This window comes from Trematomus bernacchii, unplaced genomic scaffold (assembly GCF_902827165.1).
Source record: "Trematomus bernacchii unplaced genomic scaffold, fTreBer1.1, whole genome shotgun sequence".
Classification (NCBI taxonomy): domain Eukaryota; kingdom Metazoa; phylum Chordata; class Actinopteri; order Perciformes; family Nototheniidae; genus Trematomus; species Trematomus bernacchii.
In genome coordinates, this window is record NW_022987531.1 from 5,409,183 (window position 1) to 5,428,931 (window position 19,749).

The 19,749-nt window shown below is 40.7% G+C and overlaps 1 protein-coding gene across 2 annotated transcripts in view; it reads right to left on the reverse strand.

Annotated features, from left to right (window-relative positions):
- The window catches only part of LOC117476101 (regulating synaptic membrane exocytosis protein 1-like), a 103,188-nt gene that overhangs the window by 27,473 nt on the left and 55,966 nt on the right, over window positions 1-19,749 (reverse strand). Inside the window, exons 5-16 of one of the 2 annotated variants that reach the window (XM_034122475.1) lie at window positions 15,935-16,179; window positions 13,106-13,797; window positions 8,137-8,177; window positions 7,000-7,113; window positions 6,291-6,390; window positions 4,415-4,538; window positions 3,049-3,066; window positions 1,642-1,688; window positions 1,050-1,165; window positions 831-961; window positions 489-660; window positions 77-224 (exon numbers count right to left, since the gene is read on the reverse strand). In XM_034122475.1, the coding sequence (XP_033978366.1) occupies window positions 77-224; window positions 489-660; window positions 831-961; window positions 1,050-1,165; window positions 1,642-1,688; window positions 3,049-3,066; window positions 4,415-4,538; window positions 6,291-6,390; window positions 7,000-7,113; window positions 8,137-8,177; window positions 13,106-13,797; window positions 15,935-16,179 (1,948 nt within the window). Of the gene's footprint in view, window positions 1-76; window positions 228-488; window positions 661-830; window positions 962-1,049; window positions 1,166-1,641; window positions 1,689-3,048; window positions 3,067-4,414; window positions 4,539-6,290; window positions 6,391-6,999; window positions 7,114-8,136; window positions 8,178-13,105; window positions 13,798-15,934; window positions 16,180-19,749 lie in introns of both variants that reach the window. The other variant, XM_034122474.1, reaches the window with a different exon arrangement.

Here is a 19,749-nt window from a genome sequence, read left to right on the forward strand (position 1 = left end):
CCCACACGTAGCCTCTTCTCGACGACATCCCTCATCCTTCACAGTATCCTTAAAGAACTCACAGACAGAGACTTACGCTGCAGCTTCTTTCCAGGGACGTCTGTGTGCCGTCGGGGCAGGTACGGGGAGGGCTGGGGCAGTGGGATGGATGAGACATCGTGGGTTTGGAGTGGATACCAGTGAGGCTTGTCGTCCAGTAAGGCCGTCTCTAGCTCTATCAGGACCTGCTCAAGTCATAATACAGATAGGGAAATGTTTTGCTGCCGTTCACAACTGCTTATTAACATAACACACACAGTAGAAGCTGGTAAAAATACACACAGAAAAGCTTTTAAATGTGTTTAAAACATCCGCCGTTTGGGATTTAGTGTATTGACCTCTGTGTGTGTGTGTGTGTGTGTGTGTGTGTGTGTGTGTGTGTGTGTGTGTGTGTGTGTGTGTGTGTGTGTGTGTGTGTGTGTGTGTGTGTGTGTGTGTGTGTGTGGTACCTCTCCCATAAAGGTGCTGTCCTCGTCCGGTGACCTGGGTTGGTCCCATATCGTCAGCTCGAGCATGTGGTTCCTGAAGTCCCTGCGATGGACATGAGAGTAGACAAACGTCTGGTTCCACTTGGGCTCACAGGTCCTCTTCATAGTTTTTGTCCTTCGTTTGCTCTTGTCACTGTGTTCAACAATCAGAGAGTCAGACAACCAAGTTCTCTTTTCAGTGGACATACTTATTGTTCATGGGAATTTCCTATGATTAGATCACAAGCTTTATTCATCCAAATTGACTCCGCTAACACCTGTCGGAATGCATTTTCAAGCACTCTCTGTGAAGATGGGGCATACCTGCGATCAGGAAGAAAGTACATTTTAACGTAGGCGCTCCTGGGCCGCCCGTCAGGCCGAAGAGGAAGCTCCGCAGCCTGCATCACGTTGACTATTAGCTGATGACCCGCTTTGTCGTACCAAAGTTTCACCTGGGTGGGAAACACACAAACAAATCTGATGCTTGCTTTTCATTTCAACACATCAACAGCCCAACACACTCAAAGTGCGCAGACTCACTGAGAGCTGCCCGGGCAATAACTGTGGAGCGTCTTGGAGCATCCCAGGGCTGGAGGGAGACAGGACATGTAAAGATGGTCTGTCCATCTTCTGGGACTCAAAAGAACTGGAACCTGCTGGGGATACAAAAGGGGAGAATTCATTAAAAGAAAGTCAGCTCTAACAAGAAATTGAATCCTAGACAAGAGAAAAAAGTGTTAAAAATTGTTTGAACATAACGTACAATGTGCTAGCCAATAGGAGCAGGAGTGATACATGGTGGGGTCATTATGTTACAGAAGTAAACAAAGAAGTCCAATGGAGGCTTTTCAGGCAGGTGGTAGAGAAACTCCCTCTGGAGGGAACTTGGGTATTTTAGACTTGGCAAACAATTGACATGCACTAAAACCTATAAAACAGACAGGAAAGTGAAAACACTAAAAAGCATAATCGGGCCTCTTTCATTTTTCCAATCTCAATGCTAAGCTAGGCTAATAAACTCCCAGCTCCAGCACCATGGTTGATACACAGACATATTTGCTTTCTCAAAAAAAAGACAATCAGCAAGATAAAAACAGAATTAAAGAGGGGTCTCAACATCCCGCATACTTACTAGATTCTAATGGAGGGTGGGACGTGTCGGGGATTCTTGGGATATCACTGGAAAGGAAGCAGAAAACTTCTTGTCAGCCACTCTCAAACTGGCATATCACCAGAATAAACAAAGTTAGTAGTGTTCTCGATGCACAGGCATACATGCAAATAAATGTAGAAGTAGTTAAGTGGAAGAAAGTAGCACTGCAATTCAAAGTTATTTGGAGATTAAAATGTTATGTGGTTAAAACAAATATGGAGAAACAAAAGAAAATGTGAGGAGAGACAATTTCTTCTCATAAATTCAATTTTTCCCGGACTCATTCAGACATTTTGACTGAAATAATAATAAGAATGGATGGGAACCAGCAGCTCAATTCTGTCCACATCTTTTCTATCATCCACCACCACCACAACTACAGTTAAGGATCCCATGGGAAACGCCAGAAGCCATTGCATTAGCTTCATTGTCATAAAGAAAAGAATGGTATTCTGTGGAACACTTATCAGTGTAATTTGTCATTTTAAATTTAAAATCTATAAAGAGGAAGAGTTTAGTATTTGAAAGTGTCCATCCCAACATTGGTAGATGCAGGAGGTTTTCTCAGTGATTATTTGATAGCACATGGGGAGGTTGTATTCTCAATTGTTGAGTGATCCATGGGGCCACAAATTGATATTTTTACATTTAATTAAGTAAAAGTTCAACATTTGGTACTTTATTCACTTTCTTTCTGAGGGTTAAAAGGAAAAGATGGATCATGATGTACTGAACGAGCATAAAACCTGAACAAATCAAGCTGATTGGTCTCCCAGCTTCAGTACTTTAAAACATTAGATATCCATCTTCTCATTTCACTCTTGGAAAGAAAGCAAAAAAACATTTTTAAATTCAACTTTTGATTTGAAATACAAGCATTATACTGATAAGTGTTTCACGGAGCCTATGTTGCTTTTGAGCCCATTCCAAAATCAAAAAATGTAAAACAAGTAAAGAAAATCAAATCAATATTGATTGCTTTATGAAACCCAATGACCCCGCTTTCAAACAATGGGATAGAGGAAAAAATAAAGAAGTATTTGACACTGCGAGTGCTGGATTTCACTTTGGGATCCTAAGACTTGGACTGGGAATGAAAAAGAGAAAACCCAGACGCCGCACAAACAGTTTAAAAAACTTGCAAAAGGAATGCTACATTGACGGACATTTCCCATTGGCCATTTTGCATCCCTTCAAGGGAACTCTCAGTTTTTTCAGATGGACTTAACAAACTGTAGCAATTTATCTAAAAATCAATTAGCATAACTGCTAAATAGGAATCAATTGAGTTCATTTAGGGATGCAAAATGGCACCAGCAAAACCAAAATAGTTTCCATAAGCATGAGAAGATTAAGGGGTCCTAATAAAAGGGGCAGATTACTTACTGATATTTTCTATAAACCCTTCGCGAGTGTTTGGAGAAAAATTAATACATTCAACTATTTTTCCCATCAAAGAGCAAATGAGGTTCAATCTTATTCTAAAGCAAGGATGCAAAAAGTTGAAGAAACATTTCGTTTTTTAATGTAAAATAAAACCACTATAAACCCAATACAAAAATAGGCCAAACTTACTCACAACAATAGCTTAGCAAAAATACTGATCACAAACTGTACATTTTTAACACTGTGGTCACTATGGATTCCAGAGTATCACCATTTGTTTGAGAATATTATTTTTTAAACAGATCAAACGTAAAACCTGACATTTAAAAAGATTCTATGAAGGGTCATGGAGGGTGTCATAAATGAGTAGATCCCACTAGCAGTAATAATAATGCTATTATTGTATGTAAATGCGTTAAAATCCTTATTTCAGATATGCCCTTGGAGATATTATGTTTTTTCTTTCTTCCAAGTGTTCCGGAATATGTAATTTGTTTGAGTAATTATAGGCAAATTCAGAAAAAGAGACAATTGGTACAATTAAAATAAAACAATTTAAATTAATTGCTAGCAAAATGCAGAATAACACCCAATTAAGACGTCTGTAGAGAATTAAGTTCAAACAAAAGATTAATGGAAGGAAATACAAAGGATTAATACCAAATTATATAATTACAAAAGATAACAATATCATGATTCTGAGACCTGTAAAACAAATCACTAAGTCAACGGTTTTTTTGACAGTGTTTTTGGTTAAAAGGCCCTAACACAAATTGAAGAGATTTTCATGCTTTGTTCTACAAAATTAGGTAACATTAGCCGCCTTTAGCCTAGTGGTGGTTACAGGAAGTAATGTGATGTGATTTGTTTACAGCCTAACATTTTTACTTCTACCGATTGCATTTTAGCTTCAAAAATCATAAAAATGGTGTTAGTATGTGGAGATCTTCTTATTTCCTGCAATACTCCGAAATCCAATGGAAAATCCCATTTATTTTGTTGAGTGAGCCGTAGTGACGCTAACTTCCGGATTACAAAAGCCTACAAAATACATCATCACCACCACTCTAATGCACTCACAAACTGGTCATTACTGGCTTGGTTTTTAAGACCAACAAAATATGATGTGATGCAGCCACTTCTCATTTTTTATGGAATAATTCACCTTATACCCTCCTGTAAATAGGAGCTAATAAGTGCTTTTTTAAAGGGGATGGAGGAGACAAAATGGCAACTTAGAAACCGTTGAGTCAACACTCCCTAGTTAATAAGGGTGGTATTTAGACTGAGTTATGACTAAAGGATTGCATTTTTCACAAATATCCAATAAGACAGATGTAAGGGGTGTGTTTAATCCCTGACTTACCCAATAGGCCTGGATACCACTAGCTCAACCTGAGGCTCCGCTTGAGACTCCAGGATGATGTTGTAAACTTCCTTCATGGTCGCCCCCGGTAACAGCTTCCCATTCCACTGCAGAACTTCATCCCCTGGAAGCAGACGTGCATGTAATTAAAAATAAAGTCTGGGTATCATAGAAATGTAGGTAAAATTCATTTAATATTGTAAACAAATCCCATGAAAAGACAAACACCATCATGTGTGAGTCCACTTCCATATTCCCTTAAGCCCCTGTCACACTGTCCCGAAATTGACACCAGATGGACACACGAATATGGAATTGTGAATTTCGCACGAAGTTGGCCCCGAACATGGTCAACGGCCAAGCAACAGCCGAAGCAAGTACGTCGATGCCTACAGAAGGCCACACGATGGCGCCCGAACCACACACGAAGGCAACATTTACATTACATTTAAGACATACTGCAACGAAAGTAACAAAAACAATTATGTTAAAGTACTATGGGACCTTACATTTTGGAAACTTGAGATTGTATATAATAAAAATTGTCACTGATATTTTCAGACTTTGTTCTTTACTTTCTCCGTCTTTATATGTAGAACATATTACGTTTTCTCCGTCATGTTGTTTCCATAGCAACAACAACTTCCTGTCAACAGCGTAAACTCACCTTAAGCATCTAAATAAAACAGGAAGTTAACCTAAATTACATTTAAGACATACAACTGCAACGAAAGTAACACAAACAATGTAATATCCTTTTCAGTTTCACAGAACACAAATTGGGTTATTTACATAATATGTTTACATGATTTTGTTGTGCAATAAAACAAGCAGAGAAGCGATCTGTAAGGAAACATTGCACACGTGGTCCCATCTCGATGTCATCGTACTGTAATACGATGGCTACACGACGGCATTGCGAGGGCTTCACGTAGTCGCGTTGCCTTCCTAAGACAATCAGGCAGCTTCTTGTTTCCTTCGTATTGTCTTCGTGAGGCGAAAAATGCCCGATGGCACCGATGATCACACAAAGTAAAGACGAAGATGACACGATTTGACAAGATGCCCTCACGCTGGCCTTACGAAGGGCAAAATGACACACAAATTCAACACGAAAATGAACCTTCGCAAGGTCCTTCGGCAATTTGTTGGCATGCCAAAGATTTTGCCACCGCTCACGAAGTTGCTGCCGGAGCCTAAGAAACTCCACCGGTGGTCATACGATGGCTTAAGATGCCCTCACGAATGGCCCGATGTTGTTACGATCAGAGCCGAATTTGAGCACTTCCTTTATCGTGTGTCCATCTGGTGTCAATTTCGGGACAGTGTGACAGGGGCTTAACGCCACCTGAGGCCCATTTGTTAAATTCAAAGATATACACTTTTTAAAATTCCAAATATTTGATGTGACCTCTTTTAAGAAGGCCACAATTTTTTTTTTTAAAGTAATTTAAAAAAAAGCTGATTCCTGTAGTTTTTAGTAAACGTGACTTAAACGGTAAGGTTAGGGTAAAACAGCAATGGCCTTTTTATGGGATTATTTACAATTACTAACATAGACTCTTTGGCTCTTTTTTATGAAGCTTTGTCTATTTATTTCGGCCTTCCTTCTTAACTCAAACAGCGATTTAGGTCAATGAAAAAAACATTTATTTCAGAAAATAACCATGCAAGTGTGGACAAGGCCTTATTTTTTGCTTTATGCCAATATGTTTAAAACCAACACAGCTAATTAGAGACAAAAAACTATATAAAAAAAAATAAAATGTTTTAAGTGGAACAGTGAAAATAAGACTTCTGAAACAGTTTTAAAGACCCTATGTTTGGATGATTTTTTACTTTTACAGCAGACAGTGTATCACATGTAATGGTTTACCTGCTCTGAGATGTCCCACCACATCAGCCAGGCTTCCCTTCTTGACTTTAGTGATGAAGGCACCTAATCTCCCTGACTCTGTTATTCTGCCTCCCACCACCTAGAGACGGAGAGGGGGAGAGAAAGAGATTAGTGTCATATCTGTCATATATGCTGACCGAATACCATTACAATATTATTACACAGCTTGGTTGGATACTGGTTTCTGTTCATTTTGAGTTTCAAGAGACTTTTTAAATATTGATTTTAATATTTGAAAAGACACTTTGGATTTATGATGGCTAAACTGTCCCCAGTAAAGAAAAAGAAAAACAGCGCATGAGAAGGAAAGAGTTTAAAAAGACAGCGCACTGAACATCAGAGAAATCAGCAGAAGAAGACAGACAGGAAGTAAACACTAAAGGGAACACGGTATGAGTGTTTCAAAGACTGGTTAATGGAAAATAAAATGTGAACAGACTTGGAAAGTTACAGATAACCTCGATCAGTGCTGTTTTCCTTTTAAAATACTTTGCTGTCGCTGCAGTTTCAGACATTGGTACGCAGTGGAACGGACACATTTTTCTTAGCGGAGGCAATACGATCATTTTTAAATCAAAATTGTGACTCAAGGATTTGGTTTATTTAGTATGTACCCATGTAATAAGTAGAGACATCATGTGTAATGATACAACATCATGTGAGTGTGTGTGTTGTTGCCCACTCCGACCTTTAACCCCAGCAAAGCTCCGGCTTCTTTAGGCATGGTGGCGCTCCTCTTGCTGAGGGTGATTCGTCCAATCAGATGGTCCCCCTCCTTGGATGGCTGCCAGGTTACAGGATGCTTTAAAATGAGGAAACAAGAGATGCTTAGATGCACACACTGGGATGTGTCCTGTTGGATCAGCAGGTAAGAGTTTCCTTTTTACATACAGTAGTTGTTTAATATTTACATGGATGAAAGGTGCACTACATTTCAATTTCATTAATAATGTGGCTAAATGTATGTTTTTATTTTTTCAAGAGCCGGTGTGTACAGTAAAGAGTGAAAATATGCTTTTTCCCTCTGAAGGATGACACAGTTTGCAGTGTTTTCCTAGGAATACATTTGCTGGTCTCCCAGCCACTCTTATCGGGTGGAATCTGGTAGATATTCCAGGGGAAAGTTGTCATGTGTTTTTCATGAATTAAAAACATTATAAATTAGGGATCAGCTCTTTCAACACACATTTTGTTCTGTACTTCCCACAATTATAATTGTTCTGTACTGCTTTAACCTTGGGCAATCATCTTGCTATGTAATATCTGAAATCATGTGTTTTTATTCTCTGTATTTTAAACTTCGATGTTGCATGTTTCTAATGACTATATTTCTTTTCTTTTTTATCAAAAATTATAATTTTTCATCTGGACATATTTTGCACATTCACCCTTAGTTTTTAGGGTGAATGTTCAAAATATGTCCAGATGAAAAATTATAATTTTATTTTTGAAAAATATCCGCTTTTACAGCATTGTCTATTTATGTGCATTTTTCAAAGGAAAAAAAAGAATACTTCCTCGGCAGGAGGGGTTAAACATGTACCAACAAGAAAGGGACACAACAAGACAACAAAGACACAAGGGGCAACTACGAAAAGACTAAAACAATTACAAAGAGACACAACATGACCACAAAGAGACACACAATCACAGACGGATGCATAACGGCTGTAACAAGACAGAAAAACGACGTCAAAAAGAGGCGAAACAACTATAAAGTCTGTCATCCTATGGAAGACACGTGGAGGGGCGTTTTTCATATCTGTCATAAATACATACTTTTGAACGAAAAGCAATTAATATAAATAGAAAAACAATCACTTACATGCCATACAGTGGGGTCATGTGGGTAGCACTCCCAGTCGCCTGCAAGAAATAAGACAGAGGGCTCAGATGCTGAAGATCCCCATCGTACACACACACACACACACACACACACACACACACACACACACACACACACACACACACACACACACACACACACACACACACACACACACACACACACACACACACACACACACACACACACACACACACACACACACACACACACACACACACACACACACACACACACACACACAGTATAAACAGCACATACCAGCCTGAGTCCTCTCATACACAGACCAGTCAAATGTGGAAGGTATTTGTTTACAGTGGAGAGGGTTAAGTTTATTGAATATTCAGACCTGGGCTAGAATTAGAAGTGGATCACCTCAGTGGCAGAACTGAGAGCAGTGTGCAGAGGATGGGAAGATACCAATGGATAACAAAGCTTTTTAAAACACTCAAAATCCCTTCCAGATATTGTACAGATCAGATTTTGTGGAATGACTCCAGGGGCAATGCAATGAAGCAATCATTGATCCTGTGGGAGAAGGTTTTGATGGTCATTATAAAGCAATATACTATGTTATACTATAAGGGGTTAAAAGTTGTGAATCAAAATGCACGTATTGCAAAGTTTTTCATACTATGTTGTGTTTTTTTCTTCTTTGCTAGGAGGATGAGGAAGATGCATTCACAGATCATAATCCTAGATTCTACTGTACTGTGAATAACTGCATATTTGAGTGTGTGTATGTCTCCCCGCACTGATCTAACAATGATGTACATGCCTGGACGCTTCTCCGCTGCCAGCAAACTCATCTCAGAGCTGACCTGGTCTCAGTCTCGAGCTAAAAAAGGAAGCAGCCTCTCGCTTCCACGCCGGTGTGTTTGAAACCTGGCCTGACAGAACACTCTCATCCTAAAGCTCTACTTGATCGATGTCTCAGTGCCTGGTCTGGGTCCAGCCCGGTGCTGCATTCTCCCTTTTCTCATCAGAACTAAACACACTTTATCGATCAAAGTGTAGCTTTAATGTAGAACGAGCATGGTAACAATCAGACACAGTGTTGAAGGTAAATACCCTAATGTACTGGTCAGAATACTCCATGATGATGCTCTTTTTCGCTAGTGGTCTGCTGCTAAGGATAGCAGACCGTTGCTAAGGAGGACCTTAGCAATAATAATATGTGCAATTATTATTTGCAGAAAGAAGTCTGGTCAATTTAAAGTGCCTAATAATGTCCTCCGTCAGATAACACAATTAAATACTATTTTAATAGGTATTTATTAGGGCTGGGCAAGTTAACCCGTTATTATCGCATTAACGCATTAATTAATTAACGCAAACAATTATTTTATCGTGTTTTTTTTTTTTTTTTAAACAAGTCAGTGCTGCCGTCATCTCATGTCACGTATTTGTCGCCGCAGTTGTAGCCGTTCGTACGCAGTGGAACAGACTAGCGCAATAGGATCTTTTTTTAATGAACAAAATCCTTTTACAGTAGGCTATATCAATATAGTCGAGTTTTTTTTAAATGTTGTATATAACCATCGTTCAGATCCAGAAGCAAACCCCCCTGTTAGGGTTCTTCTTTATTACTGACAGTCGCTGTACACTATCACTTATACAACCACAAAAAATATGGTGGATAGGATAACGAATAATATGCCCATAGGGTTATACTTAAATGGAAGTGCTGAAATGTGTTGTGACGGCACAGAAGATAATGGAAGCTTGTTTTGGACGTGTGGACAGCTACCCTGAGCTTCATGTAAGACAGAACATATCATGACAATGACCACAACGCTAAGTGTTGGTTAGGGTTGTGCTTTATCTATTTGCGTGTTTCCTACGGATTGTCCTTCTTAAGCTCATTAACACAAAGTATGAGTTCAAGCATCAACTGTTTCTTGCTTACGGTGTAAAAAACATATCAAACCAATAGAAAGTAGCGAAAATTAGATAATAGACAGCAAAGGCGAAATGTGAGTCTATCATAGAATGTTGGTGAAACAGCTCCCCAGTGCCTTCTGCCAGAGAAAGATGTTGACGCACGCCCTTAACTAGGCTAATGTAGCCTTTTATGCTACAGGCCCAGTTGGATATAAAGCAGTGAGCCAGAATGCCCTGGCATGGTTAGTAGTGACGTGACAGAACCCAGCTTGAACATGACAGTGGTGTGTTCTCAGGCTGGGGGACATGGCTCACCCTTTGATCAACTGGGGTCAAACTGCCCCATCACAGACACACTAACGTGCACACACATGTACGCTCAGTGTGTGATGGTCCCCCCTTAGGGCCAAGCTGAAAACAATGCAACATGACACACACACAGGCTCACACACACTACTGTGTAGATGCTCACTTTGACTTTCAGACTGCTGGCTATAGCCTGCTGCATGCACTGTAAACAGAAGTTAGAGAATGTGGCAGCAAGTGCATTGTTCCTGCAAACACAACTAGAAGAAATCCTCTAGGAATTTAAGGTTTTCAACGAGTATGGCATGTAATGTTAGACATTCTAATAAACGATTCATAGGAAAGAATAAAAAAAAGTTTTCCATGAATTAGAAGGTTATTTCTGAGCAGTCTTACCGGTTCTATTCGTAAACCCAGAGTTAAAGTAAAGAGCGTTGCTAAATCCAAGTCTGAATGAAGACAGCACACTGAGACTAAGCAGTTCTCTGCAGCTTCTTACATTCACCTCCCGTGATGGTGTTCAAGTGGGAGTGTTCCATCACAGGCACCGAAAAGTCAGTGCTCCATACCTTGTAAGTCGCAATAAGTTTACCAAAATGTAGTGTATAAGTGTAAAATAAATGGGATTTTATCACAATTTTTGTAGCAATATCTTTTAACTATATCATTATAGTATTAGCTAATGAACTGGAGCTTCTGTGTTTGTTTGCCTAACTTTCTTTATGTCCCTTTTCACCTTCCTGATTGGCATTTGTACCTGTCAGTTTGTAGAAACTGAAGCTGGCTCCCTTGTGTTCTTCTCTAGCTTGGCTGTGTATGGAGTGATGCAGGATAGAAGAAGAGTCCTTAACCCGGGAATGAGTTAGCATCGTAGCACTTATGGTTAGCTCGTCTCAAAATCATTGTTTTTTGACAAATTGAAGATATTTTCATGTTTTTATGAGACATGAAATACGTCAGTATATATCGTATATATCCCACTGGTGAAGCTATTATTTGTCTTAGAGACAACCGTTGCTCACAAGTGGCTAAATGAGACTACTAAACGCCACCACGCCGAACATTAGCCGTCTTTAGCTTAGCGCTGTCGTCGTGAAGTAATGCGACCATCATGTAGTTTGTTTATAACATACAAGTTAGAAATGTACTTCTGGCTATTGAATTTACCCTTCAAGGATTATGCAAGTGGTGTTAATATGTGGAGATTATCCTGCTGAACAAAACATGTAAGTATTGTGTGTTTGCCACAGACTCCACTAGAAAAATACGATTTGTTTTTAATTGAGGGAGCTATTGTGATGCTAACTTTCAGTTCGGACAGTTAGCACACTCTATTGAAACTGATCAGCAGGCAGTTAAAGTAAAATGTCTCTCCAGTAAGTAGCTTAGCAATTGCTAACAGTATCTTATTTTGCAGTGTGCATTTAGGAGCTAATCAGGTGAGGTGAATGGCCCGTGAAGTTCATCCAGAATGCTTCCACATGGCCCAAACAGATAAACCCCAACATAGCCTCACAGCATTTCGTGTTATAGTCACGAAATTAATCTATTGATTCGTGTTCACCAACACGATTTTCCCATTTTTTTCGTGTCACACAGAACGATTTTAAAAGCAATGTAAATAATAACAAATTAGAAGGAAAAACAGATTACAAAAAATACAGATTTCAGTATTCTGACACAGAACGATTTTAGAAGCAATGTATTTATATTGGTAGTATGTTTCGTGCCTGCACCAAATAATAACAAATTAGAAGGAAAAAAAGATGACATAAAATACAGATTTCAGTATTCTGAGGCTCTGAGCCCCATTTCTTTTCCTCACTGACGGCAACAAAACTCAGACATTATACAATTTAAAATAAAAGGGATAGGGTTAGGCTTAGGGTAAGATATTGAGTAAGAACATGTTTTTATGAACCACACAGCTTCCGGTATTCCAAGACCCGACCGGACAAAAAGACGTGGTGCAGGCACGAAACATACTACCAATAGAAATACATTGCTTTTAAAATCGTTCTGTGTGACACGAAAAAAATGCGAAAATCGTGTTGGTGAACACGAATCAATAGATTAAATTAATTTCGTGACTATAACACGAAATGGCGTGAGACTGGGTTGTAAACCCACAGCTTGTCTCGTCTATATGAATGACAATTTTCCTTCCATAGACTATAAGCTGTGTAAAAACTCCACATTACATTCTAATTGTAAACAGCCTGGTGTGTTTTTACACTGGAAAAGAGACAACATTATATATGCTCAGAAAGTCGGTAAGCATGGTTGTGCTATAGACAACATTTAAAAAAGTTTAAATCTAAAAAAAGAAAATCTGAGTGTGATGATGTCTTCTGGTGCACCAATTCTACAATTTCCTGTCAGGACGCTGGATAGTGTAATACTGCTTGACATTAATTTAGGCTGATGAAAGCCAGATTCCCTACGAAGTAGACGGCTCAAAAGACAGAGTGTAAGGTATGATGATTCTATAGAAAGTCTTTAGATTATGACGGCACATGTGATTTGAAAGGTATCAATATAAGATTTTAATGTGGACCTCGAGTTCACATCAACAGTAGGAAGGAAACATCCATAAAGCAGTGGTGTGAGTACTCTCCAACATTTTATAACAGTCAAATTGCCTCGGATATCTCATGTTTTTTGATAGATAAACAAATCATTCAACTGACAGAAGTCAATATTTTCAAACCCCCCCTGAATGAAATCAACACAAAGTGATGATGGTTTGGTCTCTCACCTCTCTCGCTGACACTTTCAATCTCTGCGTCCTCACAGCTGCTGTACTCCGGCGTGGTCCCCCCCTCCTCCTCTGAGCTGCTGACGCTGGTCTGCCTCTTCCCCCCCGCCCCAAGCCCTCGTTTCGACTTGTAGGGTCTTGGAGGGGGCGGACGCAGTGATTCTGATTGGTCAGAACTCAGCGAATCATTACGCAGCATGCTCTCAGCCTTCTCCCGTTTGGTCCGTCTCCCTACGGGCCCCTGGCCGGGGGTCGAGCCAGGGCCCAAACCAGGAGGCTCTCTGAGTTCAGGGGGAGGGGGCTGCTGAGCAAGGGTGTGTTCATGTGGCCCTCCAACCCCACCCGCCGTCCTCTTACCAGGCCGTACACCCTCCCCAACCTCCCCCCCTGCTACGCCCATGCCACGGCCCTGCATGGGCACAGGGTGGCCCCGGCCTCCAGGAGGGACCGGGCCTGCTTTGCGAGGGGGGGCACCGCTGTGGTCCATGTGGTGGTAGCCCCCCTCTTCTGTCCGTCTTAAACCTTCTCCCACAGGATCGTGCTCCAGAGAGCGTCCCTTGGTCAGCCGCCGGCTCTCCCTGCGCTCTCTGGACTCCCCCCGGAGGTCCCGGTCCATGGAGACCTGGGTCTGCAGCCTGGGCTGGACGGCCCGCCGCTCCCCCCGACCAGCTCCGCCTCCCCGGCCATTTCTCCTGGAGATCAATCGATATATAAATGGAGAGGAAGAGAAAAGAATAAATGGGAACTGTAGACAGACACAGTATCTTTTCAGGGACATCATTGAATACTTTATTTACATGCTTGGATAGTAGATGTGTAAGATTAGCTTACAAAGGTTAGAGTGTTTTGTATGGCCCTTGTTACCAACAGAGCTGTGGACTCCAGCCACATGATGGGCTCAAACTCAAGTCACACATTTGATGACTATACATTAAATTTAACATCAAATCAAAAAAGATTTGCAACCGGTGGTGAAAAGTTACTTAGTACATTTACTCAAGTACCGTACTTAAGTACAAATGTGTGGTACTTTGCTTGAGTACTTTCTTTCTCTGAAACTTAATAATTCTACTCGACTTCAATTAAAAAGGGAAATATTCTACCTTGTACTGTACTTCTACATTTTTTATTCAGATTGAGTGACTTTAGTGATTTTTAAACCACAGAAAACATGAAGAACTTTTAAAATACGATGTTTTGATGCAGATTAAACTATACGTTATATTTAAGTACCTAAAACAAAAGGTGGTTTTGGTAAACTGTTTTTATTTATTTTTTGTGCAAAACATTTCATAGTTTCAGCGTCTCCAATGTTAATATTTGCTGCTTTTATCTTTCAATATTTTAATACATTTTTTATATTTTGGCTTTTTTTTTTCTGCAAAATGTTTTCTGGAGTACTTTTACTCCCAATACTTGGACTACATGTCCCTATTCATACTTAAAAACGTTTACTTAAGTACAATTCTCAGTGCAGGACTTTTAAGTATTTTAACAATCCAGTATTAGTACTTTTACTTATGTAAAGGATCTGAATACTTCTTCCACCACTACTTGCAAGACAACTTGGACTTAACCTGTGAATCACTTGGACTTGAGGCTTTTGACTGAAAAATACTTGAGGCCAGAGCAAAAAGGTGCGTAACTTATATTTAAATTAAATAATGCCTAAAATCAACAAATCTCCCTTCATTACCTAAATAAACTAACATTGATGTTGACAAGTTGACATTTAATTCCCAAGATCCATTTTGTTTGATCCATCCAGTCAAGTTGCAGGAGGGAACCATGAACTAATGTTATCTACAAGAGCATTCTTCAGTTGAAAAACTCATGTCAAATTTGACTTAAAGAACTCAAAGAATCTGCGTTTAATGCCTGGGTCTGGACTTGGGAATAGCATGTCTTGACTTGGGACTTGGGAGGTGAGACATGAGAACTCTGGTTCCTCCCATATAACAAGTTACTGCAGTGTGAATCATGTCGATAGCCATGACAATGATGCGATACATCATTATTATGCATTTAGTATCAGCAAAATACATGAGATCTACTTAAGGACATTATGCGAGAGACCCCTGTTACTGCCTTTAGCTTCTACTTTCATCTAAAACATATTTTACTCATACTTTGCAAACACCAATGTTGTGATTGTATATTTCCACTGATAGAGAGTCACGAGTGACAACACATCCCCATCCAGTGTTTTGGAACCGGCTGCATTCTTCCATTACACTCAGAGACTGCTTGCTTAAGACATAGAATGCACTACTGTATAAAAGAAGCAGATGAAGAATGCAGGAGATAATGCTTGAAATACAAATATTTACATATTCATCAAGGATACAGTTCTTTCTGATGGCTGAGAGGCTGCAATTTAAAGGGGCACTCCACCAATTTCACATATCACAGTCACTTTGTCATGGTTGGTCCTATTCTGCCTTGTATAATCATGTATTCTGTGAGAAAGTCTAATAACCTCATTGATGTCATATTGATGTCACTGTGGTTTGGAGACTGCTTCTTTCTGAGCTAGGTTTTGAAAGATGCAAGGCAGACTAGGCAGGGAGGAAATTTAGAATGACGCTATTCAGTTGCAGTATCCGGTCCAGTGTGTTCTGGGGCTAGACCTATACATAGCACTGAGCAGGCACATGAAGAGGATGTTAGAGGGTTCGGGGCCAAAATTCATATAAGGTCATTCTGGGTTTTTGTCTCTAATTAAATTGATATCTGGAATGACTACTTTTGTTACAGTGTTTAAGGGACAAACTAAAGCTGTATTGATTGATGATATAAGGTTTCTGTCTCAGTCTTGCTTCAGCTTACGTGTCTCGCGGTGGTTCGCTGCGGGATCGGGGGTCGATGCCAGGTTCGGTCCCAGGGGCGTGGGGTCGGTTGGGGTCTTGGATTGTGGAGGGCACTTGGGAGCGAGACCGAAGCTTTTGGCACACAGACGGCTCGCTGACGGCTGACCCGAGGCCAGCAGGGTTCCCATCCGGACCTGTGAACCACTCGCCTGGCTTGGTCAGGATCTCCTGCTGCTTCCGGCAGTTATTACACACCCAGATCACCTGGTTGAGAAGGAACATGGGTAGAGATTACATTTACAGCTACGTGTTGGGACACAAGGTTTCCTATAGGATAATGGCACATTTATGTTAACATAACATGACAGAGAGTAGAGTGGAGCAGTGAGGATATATTTTTGTAGATGGACCCAGAAGTGAGTATCGCCAGGGCTCAAGGGCTCCCTCGACAAGGCAGGTAAATCTCCACATATTAACATCACTTTTATGATTTTTTAAAAGGTAAAAGCATTCACCTGAAGCAGAAAGGCGTGGCTGTGTGTCACCACCGCTAAGCTAAATGCGGCTAATGTTTTAAAGTGGACCTATCATGCTATATTTGAATAATATAGTGTAGGACCATACCTATATAAGGCATATTTATACTTTTTTTTTTTCAAAATACCAAACAGATCATGCATTTTACCCATGCCTCATTTCGCTCAATTTGACAATTTCTAGCTCTGGGCAGATTCAGTGAGAACAGCACCATCTACTGGCCTGGCATATGTACTACAGCGTCTCCAGCGCTTTCGAACGGCAATGGCCGTGGCTGTCTCCTCCTGATTGGTGGAGTTGGCCCAATAGCCGTAGCGCCACTGTCCTGACGTCAGGACAGTGTTCAAATCTGGATCAGTTTTTATCAGATCCGTTGCAGCCCCTTTTTTAGAGATTTGGGTATGGAGGAAAATAGAGAGGGTTGTGTTTTCTGACACTTGGTGAGTTCCCTGGAACACCGGGGACACATATTCATGTATAAAAGACGTACAAAAGTGCATTTTGCATGATAGGTCCCCTTTAAGTGATGATGTATAGTAGCCTCATTTAGCCACTTGTTAGCAACCGCTGTTTTTAAGTTACATAGGAGCTTTGGACATTCCCCAGTGGGGTATTTATTAACGTATATTTTGTCGTAGAACAATGCGTACACATTTCTAAACATTGTGTTATCATATTTCAGGCTTCCAACCAAAAAAAAAGAATTCATAAAAAAGTTGACTTCGAAACGAGGGAACTGGAAGTGGTCAAATCCTATTTTATGTCTGGGTTTTAGGACTCATTCCTGCACCACTCTATTACAAATTAGAGTTAATTTGTCCAAGCTAATTAAACCAGCTGTCATTAATATCACTATAATGCTTCCAACAGGAAGGAACTATTCTTTGTAACAGCCAGTAAAAACCATCTCAGCACAAACTCTGCCAACCACTAATCAGGCGCCTGGCTTCATCGCAATGACTTTGAAACAGGAAATGGAACAATTTACTTCCTAAAGAGCCTCATTGCTGCCAATGTGTGGTCCAGGAAAGGCTTTAGTGGAAGCATTTTAAGATCAACATCATGGCAGTTACCAGGGAGCAGCTTGGCTTTCACTGTGGGCTGCTTCTGGCCTCCAAATGAAGCGCACAGAGCCAACTGAATAATGAAAGGATATTTGCACGGCCAAAATAATATCTGTCGTTTTCTTTCTTTCTATTTATCCTATCACACATATGCACATCGACTATGCATTGGCTGTGTTCACTCACTACAGCTGAGTGTCCACATTTCAGAGCTTTCAGATCAGTGTGTGTATCAACACATTGTCTGATACGTTAGAAACAGAGCAGACAGTTAAATGCATTTTATCTGGAATTATTCACCATTCATGCACTTTTGTCTCCAAGTTAAAGACAAATAGTTTGAAGGAATGCACTGCCACATCCCACATCAAAGAAAGGGCCATCACCATTAGCTGTGTCAGATGTCAATCATTCAACAAAGAAGTGTACTTATGGGTGTAGCCGGTGGAGGGCGATTCTCAGAATTTTTGCGACATTTGCAGGGTTTTTTTCAATCATGCATGGAGGTGAATATGATTTGAAGCGACACTATGCAAAACTCACAAGAAACGCCTGGCTCATAAAGCTAAATGTTGTTCTATGCGGATAGATTCCTCCTGAAACCAAAAGACGATTACAAAAACGATAAAGCAACAGCGTCTGAAATAACCAACATTTAAGACACTGAGCAATCATACAGGTCAGCAGCCTGTGGTAGTAAGAAAAATGCGGTAATTTTTCCAGACTTAGATATTGCACAGAATACGGCTGTGTTTGTGGAAAACAAATCCATTCCAACGGAATATATTTAATTATTTTACTTGCATAGTTTGGACAATCAATTAACATATAGTAAAGTGTTGTTATTAATATATATTATTATTTTTTTTTTTTCAGGGTTGGCTGGATTTTGTATTTGAATCTCAACTAACTCTTATCACCGCAGTAGTATTTCCCGTATTGTACCGTACAAACATACACGTTGTCCTACATGTGGCTTGTTGGCACCTGGTCACCCGATACACAGCACTACTTCTCATATTTTCGGGGGGTTAGATGCAGTCCCTCTCCTCCAGCCACCAGGGTTCTCGTTACCCCTGAACACTCCCCAATGACTCTTTAAAGCGAGCTAAAATAAAACACTCTGGCATCAGCCACCCTCCAGTCCACACACTCTCTTCTTCCCCCCCCCCTTCATCCTGCTCTCCCTCTTTCAGCCCCCTTTCCTTCTTCCATTTCTCCCTCCTCCAGATTGCTTTTGATTAAAGCTACAAAAGCTGAGGAGAAAACAGCTTTACACCAACGCAGCTATATTTATCCTGCCAAACACCCCAGCACCACCAGGGAGAGAGGGAAAACGTGTGCACAAACACACACACTAAGGCCCAATCCCAAACCACCCCCTACACCCTCCCCCTACACACTACCCCTCCGTTTGCGCGTTCGCTCGGAGGGTCCGCCACATTAAGTGCTGTTCCAAACCATCGAGTGTGGTGCGGTGTGGAGGGGGAGTGGGCTATAAAGCCATCAAACAGCGAGTCTGCATCGGTGCTGATTTGAGATCGGTCACTACCTGACCAGAGTCAACGCTGTGTGTGTATTTACAGACTGTTGCAAAAATTAAGAAGCTTATAAAAATCAGGTTTAAAACTAAAAGAGCTTCACAAAAAAGTAACACAATTAAAGATGTTTGGAGTTTTATTTGAGTTATTAATTTCAATTTTTTGTCAGAGATGCTGATTTGAAACCGTTGTTACATACAGTTACGGCATTTCCTGTTTCTGCCGGAGAGAGGGGAGTTAGTCCCAAAGCTTGCCGTTGTATTTACTCCCTCCATCTGACAGGAGGGAGCCTCGTTGAGCTGCGAGTGTCACTCCACGGAGTTCACTCCGTCACGGAGGGGTAGTGTGTAGGGGTAGGGTGTACGGCGTGGTTTGGGATTGGGCCATACACACATACACACACACACACACACACAGCAAGGAAAGCAAACACACTGTGGGACATTATAGCTCTGGTGAAAACATCCACCAATCTGTGATTTCCTGCAGCCAGCCCGAGGAGGTGTAGGCTGCCAGATGGACCTGCAGAACCAGTCCATACATTGCAAGGCACTGATCACTTGTCATATAGCTTTTCCATTGCATCCTTTAGAGATATCATTTTTTCGCCATTTCCGTAACCGTTTCCTTTCACGTTGGTTTCTAAAGCGCAAGGCTCAAGGGTTGAATCCTACCTGATTAAAGGGACTTCC